This window comes from Gobius niger (assembly GCF_951799975.1).
Source record: "Gobius niger genome assembly, chromosome: 5".
NCBI lineage: Eukaryota > Metazoa > Chordata > Actinopteri > Gobiiformes > Gobiidae > Gobius > Gobius niger.
In genome coordinates this window covers 39422204-39442252 of record NC_136856.1, presented here as the reverse complement: position 1 = coordinate 39442252, position 20049 = coordinate 39422204, and the positions used below count along the sequence as shown (strand labels likewise).

At 45.6% G+C, this 20049-nt stretch overlaps 2 protein-coding genes across 3 annotated transcripts in view; one reads left to right on the top strand and one right to left on the bottom strand.

The window, feature by feature from the left end:
* The window catches only part of LOC306962771 (uncharacterized protein), a 1040752-nt gene that overhangs the window by 778033 nt on the left and 242670 nt on the right, over positions 1-20049 (bottom strand). The window lies entirely within an intron of this gene.
* Positions 1-20049, top strand: part of gabra2b (gamma-aminobutyric acid type A receptor subunit alpha2b) — a 63893-nt gene that overhangs the window by 9288 nt on the left and 34556 nt on the right. The window contains exon 3 of one of the 2 annotated variants that reach the window (XM_079556024.1): positions 176-291. In XM_079556024.1, the coding sequence (XP_079412150.1) occupies positions 176-291 (116 nt within the window). Of the gene's footprint in view, positions 1-175; positions 292-601; positions 624-20049 lie in introns of those variants that run through there. The other variant, XM_079556025.1, reaches the window with a different exon arrangement.

The window sequence follows — 20049 nt, the reverse complement described above, 5'->3', positions numbered from 1 at the left end:
ACATTTTGAATCTGATCATGACACTGAATTTACACTAGAGCCTTATTTATAACATTATATTCACCACAATGTGTTTACAGAGGTGGTCAATAAATCTACTCCAGCCCTAGACTATTTCAGGATTTCTGCTTTTTGCAGACTGTTGTGTACATATAAATGTTATTATCTGTTACAGATGTGCAGTGGAAGCCAACCCCTCTCTCAACCCCGCCTTCAACATCACTCTGTTCACCAGGATTTTAGACCGACTCCTTGACGGCTACGACAACCGCCTCCGACCCGGGTTAGGAGGTAAGAGCACTGCATATACTACAAATACTGCAGTAAATACTACTGTTACTAATGTGACGACCGCCTCCGGCCCGGGTTAGGAGGTAAGAGCACTGCATATACTACAAATACTGCAGTAAATACTACTGTTACTAATGTGACGACCGCCTCCGGCCCGGGTTAGGAGGTAAGAGCACTGCATATACTACAAATACTGCAGTAAATACTACTGTTACTAATGTGACGACCGCCTCCGGCCCGGGTTAGGAGGTAAGAGCACTGCATATACTACAAATACTGCAGTAAATACTACTGTTACTAATGTGACGACCGCCTCCGGCCCGGGTTAGGAGGTAAGAGCACTGCATATACTACAAATACTGCAGTAAATACTACTGTTACTAATGTGTCTGTGTGGTGGACACTCTGTACGGGATCGTCCTGACTCCAGAGTGTCCGTGTAGTGGACCCTCTGTATGGGACTGTCCTGACTCTAGAGTGTCTGTGTGGTGGACCCTCTGTATGGGACTGTCCTGACTCCAGAGTGTCCATGTGGTGGACCCTCTGTACGGGACTGTCCTGACTCCAGAGTGTCCGTGTGGTGGACGCTCTGTACTCGATCGTCCTGACTCCAGAGTGTCCGTGTGGTGGACCCTCTGTACGGGACTGTCCTGACTCCAGAGTGTCCGTGTGGTGGACGCTCTGTCGTCCTGACTCCAGAGTGTCCGTGTGGTGGACGCTCTGTATGGGACTGTCCTGACTCCAGAGTGTCCGTGTGGTGGACGCTCTGTCGTCCTGACTCCAGAGTGTCTGTGTGGTGGACCCTCTGTACGGGACTGTCCTGACTCCAGAGTGTCCGTGTAGTGGACCCTCTGTATGGGACTGTCCTGACTCCAGAGTGTCCATGTGGTGGACCCTCTGTATGGGACTGTCCTGACTCCAGAGTGTCCGTGTGGTGGACCCTCTGTATGGGACTGTCCTGACTCCAGAGTGTCCATGTGGTGGACCCTCTGTACGGGACTGTCCTGACTCCAGAGTGTCCGTGTGGTGGACACTCTGTACTCGATCGTCCTGACTCCAGAGTGTCCGTGTGGTGGACCCTCTGTACGGGACCGTCCCGGCCCCAGAGGACACACCAAACCTCAGAGCTGTGTCATGCTCAGAGCAGCTGCGTTCATTATGAAACAGCGACAGAAACGTGAGCCTTTGTATTATTTGTATTTTGAAACATCTGCTTCAGTGAAAGTCCCAGAAGAATTGTCTCCAAACACAGATTACACAACGGGCCGTTCTCCTGGGGCCGGACCAAATGTAGATGGACTTTTACAGGGACACAGAACTGAAGGGGCTTTTCTCAAACCAGGAGTTGCATTATTGCTGATTTAAGGATTTATGGACTGATCTTTGATGAAATGAGAGACGTGGGTCAGGATGTGCAGATGCTACAGCGAAGTGACAGACTTGAGTTCACTTTTCGGACCACACATTTTCGTCGTCTTACTGAACCATCTTACAACAGGTCACGTTCGCATCATTCTAGATTGTCCCGTTATAATTTGTGTTGGAATAAGGGCAGTTTGGGAAAGAAATGTCCAAATGTTATTATTATTTGGAAGTGATTGGATTCACACATTTACCACATGAAAATCGTCTCCACTATTGGACGCCTTTACGAGACAGTCATGTGACCTCGCTTGGGCCCGTTTTTTTTTTGGTTTAGATAGGTCCAGCCAGAGATATTAACCGCAAACTGATTACCGTGGTTACCACAAGAGGAATGTGAGCCGCACCAACTACATTTAAATTATTATTATTTTTTGTACATATAGGTCATACTCAGCCTCATGAAACTCGTTGTCGTGTCAAACGTGGCAGCCATCTTGTGACTGCCTGGCGAGGCTAACCCCTATGCCAGTGGTTCTCAACCTTTTGGAGCCACGACCCCCATTATAACAGTTAAAGGGGTTCGTGACCCCCCGACCTGGTCCCACCGTGAGAAATAGGCACATTAGTCTACATAATTCTTAAAAAACAAAGAAAAAAAACAAATGGCTGAAGTAAAATTCATCAAATTACGTTCAAATAATGGCATTCTGGTAAAATAGCACACACATGCTACAATAAAATATTAGATTTTATGCTAATAAAAATATGTATATTTTATCTATAGATTCTGGTGACCCCCTGAATTTGTCTCGCAACCCCCTTGGGGGTCCCGACCCCCAGGTTGAGAACCACTGCCCTATGCCACCAATGCAAAACCAGGAGCAATATTTGTTATTGATCCCATGGCAGAATGTGAGATACATATTATGTACAGAAATACAGTTTTAAAGGAGGAAACACATGTTATATTTGATACAAACAGAAGTGAATGATTTGAAGTGTTTGACAGAGGAAAATCCATAAACAAATGGAGCTAAAGTCTATGGGCCAGATATTAAGATAAGATAAGATAAGATGATACTTTATTGATCTCACAGATGGAGAAATTGCATTCGATGAGAGAGCCTGGCACAAGGAGACTGCAATCAAAACGCTGTGTGGGACATGTTGCTTTTGCGCTATGTGGCTGCGCCACTAGCTAGAGGGAGTCACTTATTAAAAAAATAGGTGTACTGAGGTGTGGTTTGTTACAAGCAGCACTAAGAGCGCTGCTCTTCTTTGGCAGCCACATTCTTTTCCTCTTTACATTACGCTGCCTTGTATTCTTCCTCTAGAATCCATGTAGCAACAGGTGGAGGTTTCCTCTCTTCCAGAAGGCTGCTTTAGCAATAACCCCGGGGTTGTGTCTCTGTCTCTGGTACAGCAGTCATCGGTCTAATGTAACAAGCTACTTTTCGAAAGGAGAAACATGTAAGGATTAAACAACAAGGATATATAATATCCTAATATAAAATACATAATGCACGACGTGGAGTCTAGAACACCACGACACACAGCGGAGTCGCTTTGTGCATTATAACCGTCTAATGCACGGCTCCGAGCTGTTTAATCCGCTTATACCATGGTCCCACAAACGCAACATTAATAACAAATGTTTTTTTAATTTACTAATATGGCTAGATATGTCAAACTATAGGGACTATTTTATGTGGGCTATTAGTCGGTCTTGCACTGTCTGAACGCTCGTCAGAGTGAGCCTCTCGCTGCTGTGAGGATCTCCGTCAGGCTCAACGACACAACATCAGCACAGAATCACAACACAACAGGACTAACCAGCACTTTTCCATGGAAGTGAACACCGATATGCCGCTCTCCTGGGCAGGAGTTATTCACTTTTACGCCGTTTAACCAGAAGCTAGCTCGCTGCTACCTGAAGCTCATTTGTTTATGGAAACAGCTGCGGTGGAGTCGCTCACACCTGGGCCTCACGAACTGAAACTTTTATGTTTGACTTTACTAATCCAGCCAAATATGCTTGAATGCTGGGATCATTTTATGTATGTCTGAAAATAATGAATAGTGCCTCAACCGTTTAAAGTAGAAATGGAAAGCTCATATTTTATTAACAGTAGGCTAACCTAGCTGCTTACTCTCCTCTACTTCACATTCATCAACATTTTTGTTTTGGCCAAAAATGTTGAAATTAACACAAAATCCATCTCATTTGTTCCTGTCAGTCACTAATTAAGCGTTTATCTGATTAGGTTGTGTTATGTGTTGCTATGGCGACGCCCACAGCGGAGTGATTTAACTACCGGACTACCTGCGCAGTTGTACGAACATAATGCACACCAGCTAGCCTTGGAATTCTCACTGACCGTGGTATAAACTAACTTAACCTACCCAACACTAGCCAGAAGTGGCTAAACACTTACATTTAAAAACACAGAGATTGGAGGAAGGTGGAGAAGGAGGAGAGCTAATCTCAGGAGCCTGGAGGTCCGTGGACAGTGTGGAAATTGTGTAAATGTATTTAAAATAATGCCAATATTTTTCCGCGCTCGGCCAAATCCTTCCACCTGGAGCTTTGGCGGCAGCTCCCAGTGTGACAGCGCGTCCGTGTTTACCTCCCGACCCCTGGACCTCCATCTCCATCTGCACAAACACGTTCCAGAGCCTCTCCTCCCCGTCTTTCCGAGCACTCGGGCCCCTCCCTCAGGATTCACGCTCATTTGAAATTCATGTTCATGGGCCCACGGCTCCGAGACGCCTTCACACCAACAAACATTTTACCTTCTGGACTTTATTACACCATTGTGAACGAGTGACGTGACCTCAGTTGGTTTGTGAAGGCGCTGCAGGTGAATACGGAGAAAATGTAAATATAGAGATATATATAGAGATAGGAATATATTTTTCTACCAAATAAAGAAACAGAGACATTGAGAGGAGCAAAGTGGTTCAACAGCCCGTAAATACAGACAATGCTAACCAGGAAGCTAGTTGGTTCTGTCACAGAACGTGTCAGTCTCTGCATTAGACGGTTCCATTATTAGAAAGTGCCATATTATAAATATCTTGGCATCTGGATCGATGAGAGGCTCTCATTTAGTAAACATGTTCAGGAGCTAACGAACAAACTTAAAGCAATGCTGTCTTTTTTCAACAGAAACAAAAACTGTATCCCTCCTAACGAGAGACAACTGTTAATTCAGGCTACGTTACTTTCGATTTTGGATTACGGTGATATCATATATATGCATTCCACTGCATCTGTGTTGAAGCCTCTGAATGCAGTTTTCCACTCAGCCATTAGATTCATCACTGGAGATGGTTATAGGACCCACCACTGTGATCTTTATGCTAAAGTGGGTTGGCGATCTACAGAAGCAAGGAGGGAGCAGCACCGTCTGCTGTTTATTTATAAAACTCTTCTTGGTTCCTTCCTGATTATTTGTTTAATCTTATAATGTCAGGTCAGACGCTGACCCACTGAGGTCTCAGGACAGTTTGACTCTCGAGTCTCACCGTGTAAAGACAGAATGGGGAGAAGAAGGCCTTTTGCTACGTCGCACCAAATGTCTGGAATGAGGCACAGAAAACCTTTTATGTGGATAATCTCATGACCTTTCATCAGTTTAAATCCCTTGTAAAGGAGTTTCCTCCATGTGTCTGCTCTTGTTTTTAAGTTTTACACATTTTAATAGATTGTGTTATAGTCTGTAATCGTTCCACTGTTGTCTTATTGTTAACTGTTATTTACCTTGTATGTTTTAACAGGTCTTTCTTGCAAATGAGACATTGAGTCTCAAGAGACCACCTGTATAAATAAAGAATAATGTCAGAAAATGGCCAAAAACAGAAAGAAACGCGGCGAGCTCCTGCTGCTCCGTCAGAGGAACACGGAGGAAACATGCGGCCGATATCAAACATTTAACAGGGCTTTACTTTACTGAACATGCCTCTGTATCAGCGCTGAGCCGCAGGGAATCGAACCCATAACCCTCCTCCACACACATGACTTAACATTAACTGGCAGCTAGTTTAACGTCAGAGAAAAAAACAGCCCAAGCTCTCTCTTTAAGATGTTTATTCTCTTTTGTGAGTTGGAGACTTATCCAGGAAGTAACTCCAACATGGCTGTGTCGCTCCCTGGTCTTTCCCACACGTATCCATCCACAAATACTGACATGTTTATAGTGCGCAGTGAGGGCCACCACACTGAGGCCAATGTGACTGAACTGCTTTGTACATTATTTGCACCGGGCTCGGGCCTCAAATCTTACCTCTATTCTATTCTATGCTCTTCAGTGAGTTCAAGCAAACAAACGAATGAATGAATGAACGAACATGGCCTGATGCCTTCACCCCCTATTTTGCTTTTGCTTTGTTTGTATTTGTTGTAAAAGATTGGAAAAAAGATCTCAATAAAGAGAATTAAAAAGATTGTAATGAGTCCAGGAAGGTCTCCATTTGATGATATCGGACAACTCATCATACAGAACAGATAACAAATTCTGCTAGGTTTAGCCAACAGTGTGTGTGTGTGTGTGTGTGTGTGTGTGTGTGTGTGTGTGTGTGTGTGTGTGTGTGTGTGTGTGTGTGTGTGTGTGTGTGTGTGTGTGTGCGTGCGTGCGTGCGTGCGTGCGTGCGTGCGTGCGTGTGTGATTAGTTTTCAGGTTAAGCCCAGTTAAGGGAAAAACTACTGAAAAATGACGATAAAAAGCGTGAAATAGTTGAATGCCTCTGGATTCTCCCGAACATCAAGGTGTCGGACCCTCCAGAGGCTGCAGTTGTGCATAAACCTTCTATCCGGCCTCCCATCAACTGTTAACTGAAGCTCATGAACAGAAACGGCTGCAGTGGCTCAGAAATAAATGAGGACTCATTTTCAAACAGTCTTGTTCACTGATGAGGCCGTGTAGCCCTGGATGGTCAGATCAATGGAGTTGTGGATAGTTGGTGAATGGCCACAATGTCCCAACAAGGCTGTGACGTCAGTAAGGAGGGGACGGGAAAATAGTCCCCTCCTTACTGGAGGGGACTATTTTTCGATTGAAATAGCTTTTGATTTCAACAAATATGACCTCCTAATGTTGCAAATTCAACAAATGACCATTTTCAGTTAATTACAAGCTTTAAAATGTATTGAAACGATGAGTTGCATAATAATTTGGAACAGTAGATTTTGAGTGTTTTACTATATATATATATATTTAAATACTGTTATCACTGGGGGATTTTTCACACATTCAAATGATCCTCTACCAGTTAGAGACTTTAAAATGAAGCTGACTCTCATTTGAGTTGACATAGCATTAAAAATTGCTTCATGGGGGCTTTGTTGGTAAGGCCCCAAAGCTGTCTATGTCTGCCTTGTTATCAATAAAGTACCTGTTCGATCTGGAAACTGCTGCGGTAAGCAGTACAGTAGTGGACGACTGTAAATCAGTAATAGTATCCGTCCCAATCTTAGCAAAACTTGCTGACATGGCGGTGCCAACCAAATGGAATCATTCCCACCTTTAAAGCAGTACTAAGTAACTTGTTAATTAATAAATCCTTTCCATAGGCCCTCTGGGGGTAATACAAGTGTAAATGAGATGATTGGAGGGTCTTTCACCTCCCCTGGTGTCTCTGGCCAGAAAACCACAATTGCAACTTTGCTGCCACTGGGTCGGAGCACCAATACACACTAATAGAATCCCGAAGAAGAAGCTTAACGGGTTAACGGGCAAAGCTAGCTGCAGGCTATAGTGGGCTATTCTATTGTGTTGTTGGATGTACAATATCCCTCTGTCTTTTCTGTCAGCGTAGTATTCACTCTCACCGACAATTAATACGTTACAAAATCGCAACTTGCTACGACACCTGCAGTTGCGCTTATGGCCTCTAGGGGCAAGAGTTAGTACTGCTTTAAGCATGGACACGTAAGTATTCTCTTATCTAAAAGTGACGTCAAACACTGTATAAAATGCACGGTAATGTTGAACACGGCAGACTCCATATTCCAGATGCAGACTTGTCAAGTGAGGCGCTGAGTTACCAATCAAGGACTTCATTGAACAATACTCCTGTTTTGGTGTTCTTCCTTGGTCTCAGAAGGAGAATATCAACAATTGAGATTCACAGTGTACAATTAGAACAATGCTAAAGAAACATGCATAATCGCAGTCACACACTGGCTGGAATCCCTCGCAAGACAGACAAGACCCATCATAACTCAGCACGCAAACACAAGCTAGCACACAACTACAGTATTCAAATCTGATGCCAAACGTTGTTTGCCAAAAAATAGTGGGTCCAGGACAAACCAAGCTGGAGCCTCGAGGGTGAGTTCGAGCCAACTCAGTCCCTACATAAAAACGTACCCCAGGAACATTTTTACAATATCGCATTACATCACAAGCAGTTTAAAGCCTTTTTCTTACCTTCTGCTGTCTTCCTGGGATAAGTACTCCATTACCAGTCCCACAAATGTGCAGCTGCCATGCTGTCATGCTCCTGTCCACAATGATATAAATGCCTCGGTCAGCTATTTAAGGTACAAAAAATAGGCTTTTATTGATCATATGTTTCATAATACAATTACAATATCAGCTGTGTCGGCTTGTGTTTGTGTGCTGGGTGTGTTATGATGGGTCTTGATTGTGTGACTGTGATTTTGCATGTTTTTTTTAGCAATGTTCTAATTGCAAATACACTGTGAGTCATTGTTGTATTTTTGATTGCTTTATTGTTGGCTAAACTTAGCAGAATTTGTACTCTCTGTTGTTTATGATGAGTTGTCCAAGAGCGTTAAATGGAGCCGTTCCATTCAAACACACTAAAAACCAATTGTGTCAAGGGTGACAAAAACAGGCACCTTTTACGTGACCATGTGACGCAAAAGGCCATTCGTAAATGTAGGACGATTTCCGCGTGAGACTGTTGGCTCAGTGCACGGTACTTCCCACAGCAGTGTTCCTCCTAAGGCAACTTTGCTTGAGGCTGTGGGTTAGAGCTTTACCTAACTGGGGAGCTGGGAGTTTATTCCATAAAACCGGAGCTTGGTAAAGGCTAAAGGCTCGACCTCCTGCAGTGGTTTTGGAGACTCAAGGGAGTGAACTTGAGAGTGGACTGCTCTGGTTGGCTGATATGGAGATAAATGGGAGCCATACCCTTCTGGCCTGAAGTGTGTGGAGCATGATTTTAAATGTGATTCTAAACTCAACAGGAGAGACTTTAGCACAGGTGTGATGTGTTCTCTTCTCTTTGTCCACTTTGTCCATCAATCTTTCAGAAATGCATGAATACGTTTATCTGCATCACTCTTAAATAGGATGTTTCGTATTTTAGTAATGTTGCGCAGGTGAAAGAACGCTGTTTTACAGGCTTGGTTTATATGTGTTTTAAAAGAGAGGTCTTGGTCAAACAGAACTCCAAGGTTTTTGACCGTAGAGCGCGGCGATATACTAACATTATCCAGGGAGATGATTTCTCAGATAAAGACTCACTCAGTTTTTGAGGGCGGTTTGATCAGGGTTTAGAAGGAGGTCATTCACAGTCATCCAGTTCTTAATGGCTTTTCGATTTCACTGCAAGAAATATGAGCAGTTGTGGCCATTTTATAATGTGGCTTATTTTGATATGAAAACACGCACCACTCAGAGCTCCAGTGATCTGGATGTGATACAAAAGCCTGGTTTGTGATCTCGCTCAGGTGCAGAGTCTGCTCAAGCGTCGGACACAAATGTGGAAAAAAACCTGTTTATGGCTGAGAAATCATCACAGGAGGATAACCACTCTGCCACAGGAGGATAACCACTGTGCCACAGGAGGATAACCACTCTGCCACAGGAGGATAACCACTCTGCCACAGGAGGATAACCACTCTGCTACAGGAGGATAACCACTGTGCCACAGGAGGATAACCACTCTGCCACAGGAGGATAACCACTCTGCCACAGGAGGATAACCACTCTGTTACAGGAGGATAACCACTCTGCCACAGGAGGATAACCACTCTGCCACAGGAGGATAACCACTCTGCTACAGGAGGATAACCACTGTGCCACAGGAGGATAACCACTCTGTTACAGGAGGATAACCACTGTGCCACAGGAGGATAACCACTCTGTTACAGGAGGATAACCACTCTGCCACAGGAGGATAACCACTCTGCCACAGGAGGATAACCACTCTGCTACAGGAGGATAACCACTGTGCCACAGGAGGATAACCACTCTGCCACAGGAGGATAACCACTCTGCCACAGGAGGATAACCACTCTGCTACAGGAGGATAACCACTCTGCCACAGGAGGATAACCACTCTGCCAAAGGAGGATAACCACTCTACTACAGGAGGATAACCTCTCTACTACAGGAGGATAACCACTCTGCTACAGGAGGATAACCACTTTGCTACAGGAGGATAACCACTCTGCTACAGGAGGATAACCACTGTGCCACAGGAGGATAACCACTTTGCTACAGGAGGATAACCACTCTGCTACAGGAGGATAACCACTGTGCCACAGGAGGATAACCACTCTACTACAGGAGGATAACCACTGTGCCACAGGAGGATAACCTCTCTACTACAGGAGGATAACCTCTGTGCTACAGGAGGATAACCACTGTGCTACAGGAGGATAACCACTGTGCTACAGGAGGATAACCACTCTACTACAGGAGGATAACCACTGTGCTACAGGAGGATAACCACTGTGCTACAGGAGGATAACCACTGTGCTACAGGAGGATAACCACTCTACTACAGGAGGATAACCTCTCTACTACAGGAGGATAACCACTTTGCTACAGGAGGATAACCACTGTGCTACAGGAGGATAACCACTGTGCTACAGGAGGATAACCACTTTGCTACAGGAGGATAACCACTGTGCTACAGGAGGATAACCACTGTGCTACAGGAGGATAACCACTGTGCCACAGGAGGATAACCACTGTGCTACAGGAGGATAACCACTTTGCTACAGGAGGATAACCACTGTGCTACAGGAGGATAACCACTCTGCTACAGGAGGATAACCACTCTGCTACAGGAGGATAACCACTGTGCTACAGGAGGATAACCACTCTGCTACAGGAGGATAACCACTGTGCTACAGGAGGATAACCACTCTGCTACAGGAGGATAACCACTGTGCTACAGGAGGATAACCACTCTACTACAGGAGGATAACCACTCTGCTACAGGAGGATAACCACTCTACTACAGGAGGATAACCACTCTGCTACAGGAGGATAACCACTTTGCTACAGGAGGATAACCACTCTGCTACAGGAGGATAACCTCTCTACTACAGGAGGATAACCACTTTGCTACAGGAGGATAACCACTCTGCTACAGGAGGATAACCACTGTGCTACAGGAGGATAACCACTCTACTACAGGAGGATAACCACTCTACTACAGGAGGATAACCACTTTGCCACAGGAGGATAACCACTCTGCTACAGGAGGATAACCACTGTGCTACAGGAGGATAACCACTCTACTACAGGAGGATAACCTCTCTACTACAGGAGGATAACCTCTCTGCTACAGGAGGATAACCTCTCTACTACAGGAGGATAACCTCTCTGCTACAGGAGGATAACCTCTCTACTACAGGAGGATAACCACTGTGCTACAGGAGGATAACCACTGTGCTACAGGAGGATAACCACTGTGCTAAAGGAGGATAACCTCTGTGCCACAGGAGGATAACCACTTTGCTACAGGAGGATAACCACTCTGCTACAGGAGGATAACCACTGTGCTACAGGAGGATAACCACTGTGCTACAGGAGGATAACCACTGTGCTACAGGAGGATAACCACTGTGCTACAGGAGGATAACCTCTCTACTACAGGAGGATAACCACTGTGCTAAAGGAGGATAACCTCTGTGCCACAGGAGGATAACCACTTTGCTACAGGAGGATAACCACTCTGCTACAGGAGGATAACCACTTTGCTACAGGAGGATAACCACTCTGCTACAGGAGGATAACCTCTCTGCTACAGGAGGATAACCACTGTGCTACAGGAGGATAACCACTGTGCTAAAGGAGGATAACCTCTGTGCCACAGGAGGATAACCACTTTGCTACAGGAGGATAACCACTCTGCTACAGGAGGATAACCACTGTGCTACAGGAGGATAACCACTCTGCTACAGGAGGATAACCTCTCTGCTACAGGAGGATAACCACTGTGCTACAGGAGGATAACCACTCTGCTACAGGAGGATAACCACTCTGCTACAGGAGGATAACCACTGTGCTACAGGAAGATAACCACTGTGCTACAGGAGGATAACCACTCTGCTACAGGAGGATAACCACTCTGCTACAGGAGGATAACCACTCTGCCACAGGAGGATAACCACTCTGCTACAGGAGGATAACCACTCTGCTACAGGAGGATAACCACTCTGCTACAGGAGGATAACCACTCTGCTACAGGAGGATAACCTCTCTGCTACAGGAGGATAACCACTGTGCTACAGGAGGATAACCACTCTGCTACAGGAGGATAACCACTCTGCTACAGGAGGATAACCTCTCTGCTACAGGAGGATAACCTCTCTGCTACAGGAGGATAACCACTCTGCTACAGGAGGATAACCACTCTGCTACAGGAGGATAACCACTTTGCTACAGGAGGATAACCACTCTGCTACAGGAGGATAACCACTCTGCTACAGGAGGATAACCACTGTGCTACAGGAGGATAACCACTTTGCTACAGGAGGATAACCACTCTGCTACAGGAGGATAACCACTCTGCTACAGGAGGATAACCACTTTGCTACAGGAGGATAACCACTCTGCTACAGGAGGATAACCACTCTGCTACAGGAGGATAACCTCTCTGCTACAGGAGGATAACCACTCTGCTACAGGAGGATAACCACTCTGCTACAGGAGGATAACCTCTCTGCTACAGGAGGATAACCACTCTACTACAGGAGGATAACCTCTCTGCTACAGGAGGATAACCACTCTGCTACAGGAGGATAACCACTCTGCTACAGGAGGATAACCACTCTGCTACAGGAGGATAACCACTCTGCTACAGGAGGATAACCACTTTGCTACAGGAGGATAACCACTGTGCTACAGGAGGATAACCACTTTGCTACAGGAGGATAACCACTTTGCTACAGGAGGATAACCACTCTGCTACAGGAGGATAACCACTGTGCTACAGGAGGATAACCACTCTGCTACAGGAGGATAACCACTTTGCTACAGGAGGATAACCACTCTGCTACAGGAGGATAACCACTTTGCTACAGGAGGATAACCACTCTGCTACAGGAGGATAACCACTTTGCTACAGGAGGATAACCACTGTGCTACAGGAGGATAACCACTTTGCTACAGGAGGATAACCACTTTGCTACAGGAGGATAACCACTCTGCTACAGGAGGATAACCACTGTGCTACAGGAGGATAACCACTCTGCCACAGGAGGATAACCACTTTGCTACAGGAGGATAACCACTGTGCTACAGGAGGATAACCACTCTGCTACAGGAGGATAACCACTCTGCTACAGGAGGATAACCACTCTGCTACAGGAGGATAACCACTGTGCTAAAGGAGGATAACCACTTTGCTACAGGAGGATAACCACTCTGCTACAGGAGGATAACCACTCTGCTACAGGAGGATAACCACTGTGCTACAGGAGGATAACCACTTTGCTACAGGAGGATAACCACTCTACTACAGGAGGATAACCACTCTGCTACAGGAGGATAACCACTTTGCTACAGGAGGATAACCACTCTGCTACAGGAGGATAACCACTGTGCTACAGGAGGATAACCACTGTGCTACAGGAGGATAACCACTTTGCTACAGGAGGATAACCACTGTGCTACAGGAGGATAACCACTGTGCTACAGGAGGATAACCACTGTGCTAAAGGAGGATAACCACTTTGCTAAAGGAGGATAACCACTGTGCTACAGGAGGATAACCACTGTGCTACAGGAGGATAACCACTGTGCTACAGGAGGATAACCACTGTGCTACAGGAGGATAACCACTGTGCTAAAGGAGGATAACCACTTTGCTAAAGGAGGATAACCACTGTGCTACAGGAGGATAACCACTCTGCCACAGGAGGATAACCACTCTGCTACAGGAGGATAACCACTGTGCTACAGGAGGATAACCACTGTGCTACAGGAGGATAACCACTCTGCTACAGGAGGATAACCACTGTGCTACAGGAGGATAACCACTCTGCTACAGGAGGATAACCACTCTGCTACAGGAGGATAACCACTCTGCTACAGGAGGATAACCACTGTGCTACAGGAGGATAACCACTGTGCTACAGGAGGATAACCACTCTGCTACAGGAGGATAACCACTGTGCTACAGGAGGATAACCACTGTGCTACAGGAGGATAACCACTGTGCTACAGGAGGATAACCACTCTGCTACAGGAGGATAACCACTCTGCTACAGGAGGATAACCACTCTGCCACAGGAGGATAACCACTCTGCTACAGGAGGATAACCACTGTGCTACAGGAGGATAACCACTCTGCTACAGGAGGATAACCACTCTGCTACAGGAGGATAACCACTGTGCTAAAGGAGGATAACCACTTTGCTACAGGAGGATAACCACTCTGCTACAGGAGGATAACCACTCTGCTACAGGAGGATAACCACTCTGCTACAGGAGGATAACCACTCTGCTACAGGAGGATAACCACTCTGCTACAGGAGGATAACCACTGTGCTACAGGAGGATAACCACTGTGCTACAGGAGGATAACCACTGTGCTACAGGAGGATAACCACTGTGCTACAGGAGGATAACCACTGTGCTACAGGAGGATAACCACTGTGCTACAGGAGGATAACCACTGTGCTACAGGAGGATAACCACTGTGCTACAGGAGGATAACCACTGTGCTACAGGAGGATAACCACTTTGCTACAGGAGGATAACCACTCTGCTACAGGAGGATAACCACTGTGCTAAAGGAGGATAACCACTTTGCTACAGGAGGATAACCACTCTGCTACAGGAGGATAACCACTGTGCTACAGGAGGATAACCACTTTGCTACAGGAGGATAACCACTCTGCTACAGGAGGATAACCACTCTGCTACAGGAGGATAACCACTGTGCTACAGGAGGATAACCACTTTGCTACAGGAGGATATTCCCTGATGTTTTCCATTTTTTTCCCTAATTATTTCTCTTTAGTCTATTTTTTCACATTCTTTTCTTACTTGGAACCATTGTTTTCCACTGTTTCCCCACATGTTTTGTGTGGCCTCATTATTGTACATAGTTCTTTCAGTGTGATCTTTCGCCCTGCTCTGTCTGATGTTGACATCATGTAGATACTGTGTAATAGAACGTGTGTAAACGTTCACAGTCCCAGCAGGCCGCTGGCTTCTGTCCAGGCGGTCAGCAGCGTTTGGACGTTTGGACATCTGTTTCTCTGCGTCTCTGTCTGAGAGCGTTTGAGCACAGTCCACTTCACCCACCTGCCCCGTCACCTGAGCCCCTGCTCCTCGCAGAGACTTCTTCTTCCAAACCATGTCTTACCATGTTTATTTATGACCTTTTGTCGTTGGCGAGGCAGATATAAATGGGCAGAAGCAACCTAGGCAGCCATCTCGGGCTGTTGTGATTTAAAGCCCCCTCTGGGAGTGAGGAACATCACAGCAGAGATGTGTCCTTTCACGTCCTCCTCTAATGTAACTGTGGAGCACATTTCCTATTCCAGTTTAAAAAATAGTCGTGCTGTCGATCCATTCATCTGTCCAATCACACGTGTGAAATGTGATAAAACGAGGTTCATTTTTCTCTATAATAATCCATCCGTTTTCTTCCACTTGTCGTGGGGGCCTCTGTTGGGGCTGCACCAGCCGCTGATGGCTCCTCCTGCAGGTGGTGGGTCCACAGAAGGACGGCCTCATGGTTCTAACCGGGCCTGTTGGTCTTTGTCTGACCCGTCATCCATAGGACCTGTGTCCCCTGGAGACCCTACAGGGGCACGAAGCCCCCGAGAACAGAGCTCCAGGATCATTCAGGTCATTCAGGATAATAATTATACTACTACTAATACTACTAATACTTCATACCGCCTTTGCTCTGATCCCGTCAGATCTCGAAGCAGGAAGGGCCTGGCTCGTGCTGGGGTGGGAGACGGTTTGGGAAACACCAAACGCCTGGGTGAATGCAGTGTGTGATCTATAACGGGGGATCTCGCTCGCCCGAGGATTCAACATTTGTACACCTGCTTCATAATCACATTTTACAGACATTTTCTTTGGTGCTGAACATTTTGAACAGAAACATAGGGGAGTGAAGACAAAAGGAGGTCCGAGGCACAGCCGACTTGTAGTAAAAATCCTTTATTTTATGAGGGACACCAACGCGTTTCGACCGCTTAGGTCTTCATCAGGGCAGACAGTGTAAAGACTAATCAGGCACACGTGCTATTAATAGTCACACGTCACGTGAGAAGTCATGTTTTGTCTGAGATGCAATAGATACAAAATTTAAGATTAAAAAGCAAAATTTAAGATTAAAAAGCACAGCTAGTCTGGAGATACATTACTAGCTTGTGATGTGGAATGCATTCGAGTACATCTATGGAGAAAACAGCACCTATTGAATACATGGTAGTTTACATTGCATAGACACATCCAACTACAACCAGAGAGCTCAAAACATAGAAGGCCAAGACAAATATGGAACATCTAAAGTTGGTGATAGCGCTATTACCAAGACATATCCTTGACATTGTACATACTTTTATATTGAAGCACATCTCACAGGTACTATTTCACATTCAACATGTTGAAGCAAGTATCAGGTATTATTTTGCACCAAACCTTACATAAAACAAGGTATTGGGCAATGGGCAAAAAATAAAACAAAATCAAAAGATCCCCATAGGTTGAATCGCTTATTTGCTACAGAAAGAGCGAGTAGTCCATGTCCTCATTGAGCCCTGGGGGGTGGGTAGCTCCCAAGGTGTTTATCCAGAAGGTTTCCCTTTGGGCTAGTCTTTTGATACAGTCTCCTCCCCTGGTGTTGTTAGGGATGACTTCCAGTACCATAACTCTTAGGTGATTGAGATTGCAGTTTGAAGTGTTCATGTGCACCGCGATCGGATAATTGGGATTGTTTGTACGTACAGCATATTTGTGTTCAGAAAACCTATCCCGTAGTCTGCGTTTTGTCAGTCCGATATAAAAGCACCCACAGGGACAATCCAGACGGTATATTACATGCGTTGTGTTACAGTTAGCAAAGTGCTTGTATTGAAAAGTTTTTTGTCCCAACGAGTCTTTAAAAATAGTTGTTCGACTGATGTGCGTACAGTGGTTACAAGAACCGCATGGGCGAGTACCCACCGGTTTGGGCCAGAACTGTTTGGGCTTTGGGGCGGGTTTCTGACCAGCTTGTCCTTCAGGGTCGGAGCCCTTCGAATTGCAAAAGAGGGCGGTTCAGTGAAAACGTCATGTAGGGAGGGATCGCTCCTCAGAATGTCCCAGTTTTGTTTGAAACGTGTTGGTGTCCCTCATAAAATAACAGATTTTTACTACAAGTCGGCTGTGCCTCGGACCTCCTTTTGTCTTCAGACCTAGCTTTTTTCGGCGTACGGATCCTGGAAGAGCACCTGACTGGCTAAGACACCTAACCCACAGCAGCGCTCACTCGCCCTCTCAAACATAGGGGAGTGTTTAAGGACTACATTAAAGTCAGTTTTGTTGAAATAGCAGAATTAGACCCAAGTCTCTCTGATGCTTTAGTTACATTGAAGAAGCTCAAGTGAAAAGGCTGGAGACCTTAATCTGTTGTTAATAAGATAAGATACGCCTTTATTGATCTCACAATGGAGAAATGGACTTGTTACATTCAGCTCTCAGAAGCATCTCCTTTTAAAACGAGTCACTAAACTTACAAGACTAGATCTACAGCAGACGTTTCACACCGAAACGAAGTATCCCCTCGTTCATCTGCAGCGTCGCCTTGAAAGTGAAACACAGATTAGAGGAAGTTCTTTTTTTCCATCACGTGTGGGCGACTCTGACTCTGACGCGGCGGTTACTGTTACTGTAGCGCCGCCCGAGTTCACGCTTCGCTACGGTCGAAATAAAACAGACGGAGAAATAAATAAATGGAGAAAATACTACATGAGAGTCAGCAAAGCGAGACAAACCTGCCCCTGGGGGAGAGACTGGAGTGAGGGAAAGGGGGGGGGCGTTGTCGTTTCACTGTTACCATGGAGATCCGCCGTGTTTTAGCTGCGAGGCAGACGTAAAGACATGAATCTGGTGCCCCACTTTAGATATTTTATACTTCTGTGATTTGAAGTAATATGTCTGTAAGGATTGTGCACTTGCCTTTCCGTCACATGGCTTCTGTAGGTATGGCCGCCATGTTGGAGACAATTTTTCCAAACCGTGCCAACATTTCCAAAACTTTTTCAAACTATTCCAAACTTTTTAAGACTTGTTTAATTTTTTCCCCAAAACTTTTCTAAAATGTGTAAACATTTTTTTAAACTGTTGCAGACTGTCCCCCCAAAAGGGAAATGACCATATTTGGATTACAGCGTCATCTCGGTCACTGCCTTTTGTGCTACACGTGGATACCGAACATGTCAGTGTCTGTGAATGAATCAGCGTGGGAAAGACCAGGGAGCCATGTTGGAGTGACTTCCTGGATAAATCTCCGGCTCATCGTAAGGAGAGAGTTTGGCCTGTTGTTATTTTTAAGATGCTAATGCGTAAACTAGACACAAGTCTGAACACTGACCGCTATCCGGCTGAGTTCTGGCTGAATTCCGGGTGCTGTGTATTGATGCTGATGGAGTCGGCGGTGGGGGAGTTTGTGACGGAGCGCTGCACATCCAGGACACTGAGGAGGAGGAGGGTCCGGACTGTACCGGGTCAGGCCACAGGGGGGCGCTGCACCTGGGCTCACAGCAGCTCATGTGGAAGAACAGAGACACGTGTTTACAGTTTTACGTCTCCACTGACTCTCTTCCCCAAACACTGCACGCTTTGTGAACTGTGCTGTCAGAGCCTGCACAAAAAGTCATGAAGTCATTCGCTTAAAGGTGCATTGTGCAACCATTTCTGCGGAAAAAAACGTTGATGTTGTAGTGACCCAGCGACTGTATGAGTGGTCAGCATGGCGCCTTTACTTTTGGTCACAGTGGTCTTTAAAATGCTCCAAGATCAATTATTTTGTTTTATTTTGAGGATCCGTCAGCAGAGAAAACCTTCTGAATAACTGATCCTGGTGCGTTGTAGAGACCATCGTGATCGAAAGTAAAGGAGCCATGCTGACCACTCATGCAGCCGCAGGGTCACTACAGGGTCAAATTTGCCTGGCTCTGCCATACTCTTCCCTGTCCATTCCACGCAGGGAATTCGTCTGGTCACGGGGCACTTGGAGCAGTTTGAAGGGGCGGGCCTAACGCACACAGATTGTCAGTGAAATAAACCAATCAGCAATTAGCGGACGTGACAACAGCTGAGTCCAAATCACAAAATATGAAGTGAATAAAAACTCACGCGGAGAACACGGAGGCAAAATCCTGGACGACTTCATCCATGATTAGTTTTGGCTAATGTTAATGTTAATGAACTAACAACACAGTGGTGCAGAGAGTGACTAACTTTGTTATTTCTGTAACGGTTGTGATTGGTTTGGCCTCAGCCGCCAATCAGCAACTTGTTTACCACCCACCTTCTTTTATGCAGAAAAGAAGGTGGGTTGCATAATGCAGCTTTAAATACAGGTTTGAATGCTTTGATTACTTACAGACAGCATCTTTGGATTTGCCCATATATGGTCATATTTGAAGCAGCCAGCGTGAAAACAAAGAAGAGAATATAGCCGCAAACGGCAATTATCGGCCCTCGCCGACCGCCCTGCCCAAAGCAAGGGACAAAGTTTTTGTCAGAAAAAAAAAAGTTTTTTGACAATGCTGAGAACTCTGTTCTTAATTTATACATTATACAGAGTAAATTGTGTACACCGCGTTCCAAATTATTATGCAAATGACATTATTCTCTGATTTTTTAACTGTCAACTTAAATGAGAGTCAGCATCATTTTCAATTCTTTAACTGGTAGAGGATCATTTAAATGTGGTTGAAAAAAGATCCTAGTGATAACAGTATTTGAACCTTTAAAAAAAAAAACTAAGGGCCAGATCTTGTGGTGGCGCACAGGGCGGCGCAGGCTCTTGGCGAATTATTTTCTGAGTGGCGGCGCTATATGTGCCATTCGCCTCCGCCACCAGTGAGGGGGCGTCACAAGAGGAGGCGACTGCACTGATGGAAACACGGCTGACATTCACTTCCTCGTTTACATTGCGCTGTCTTGC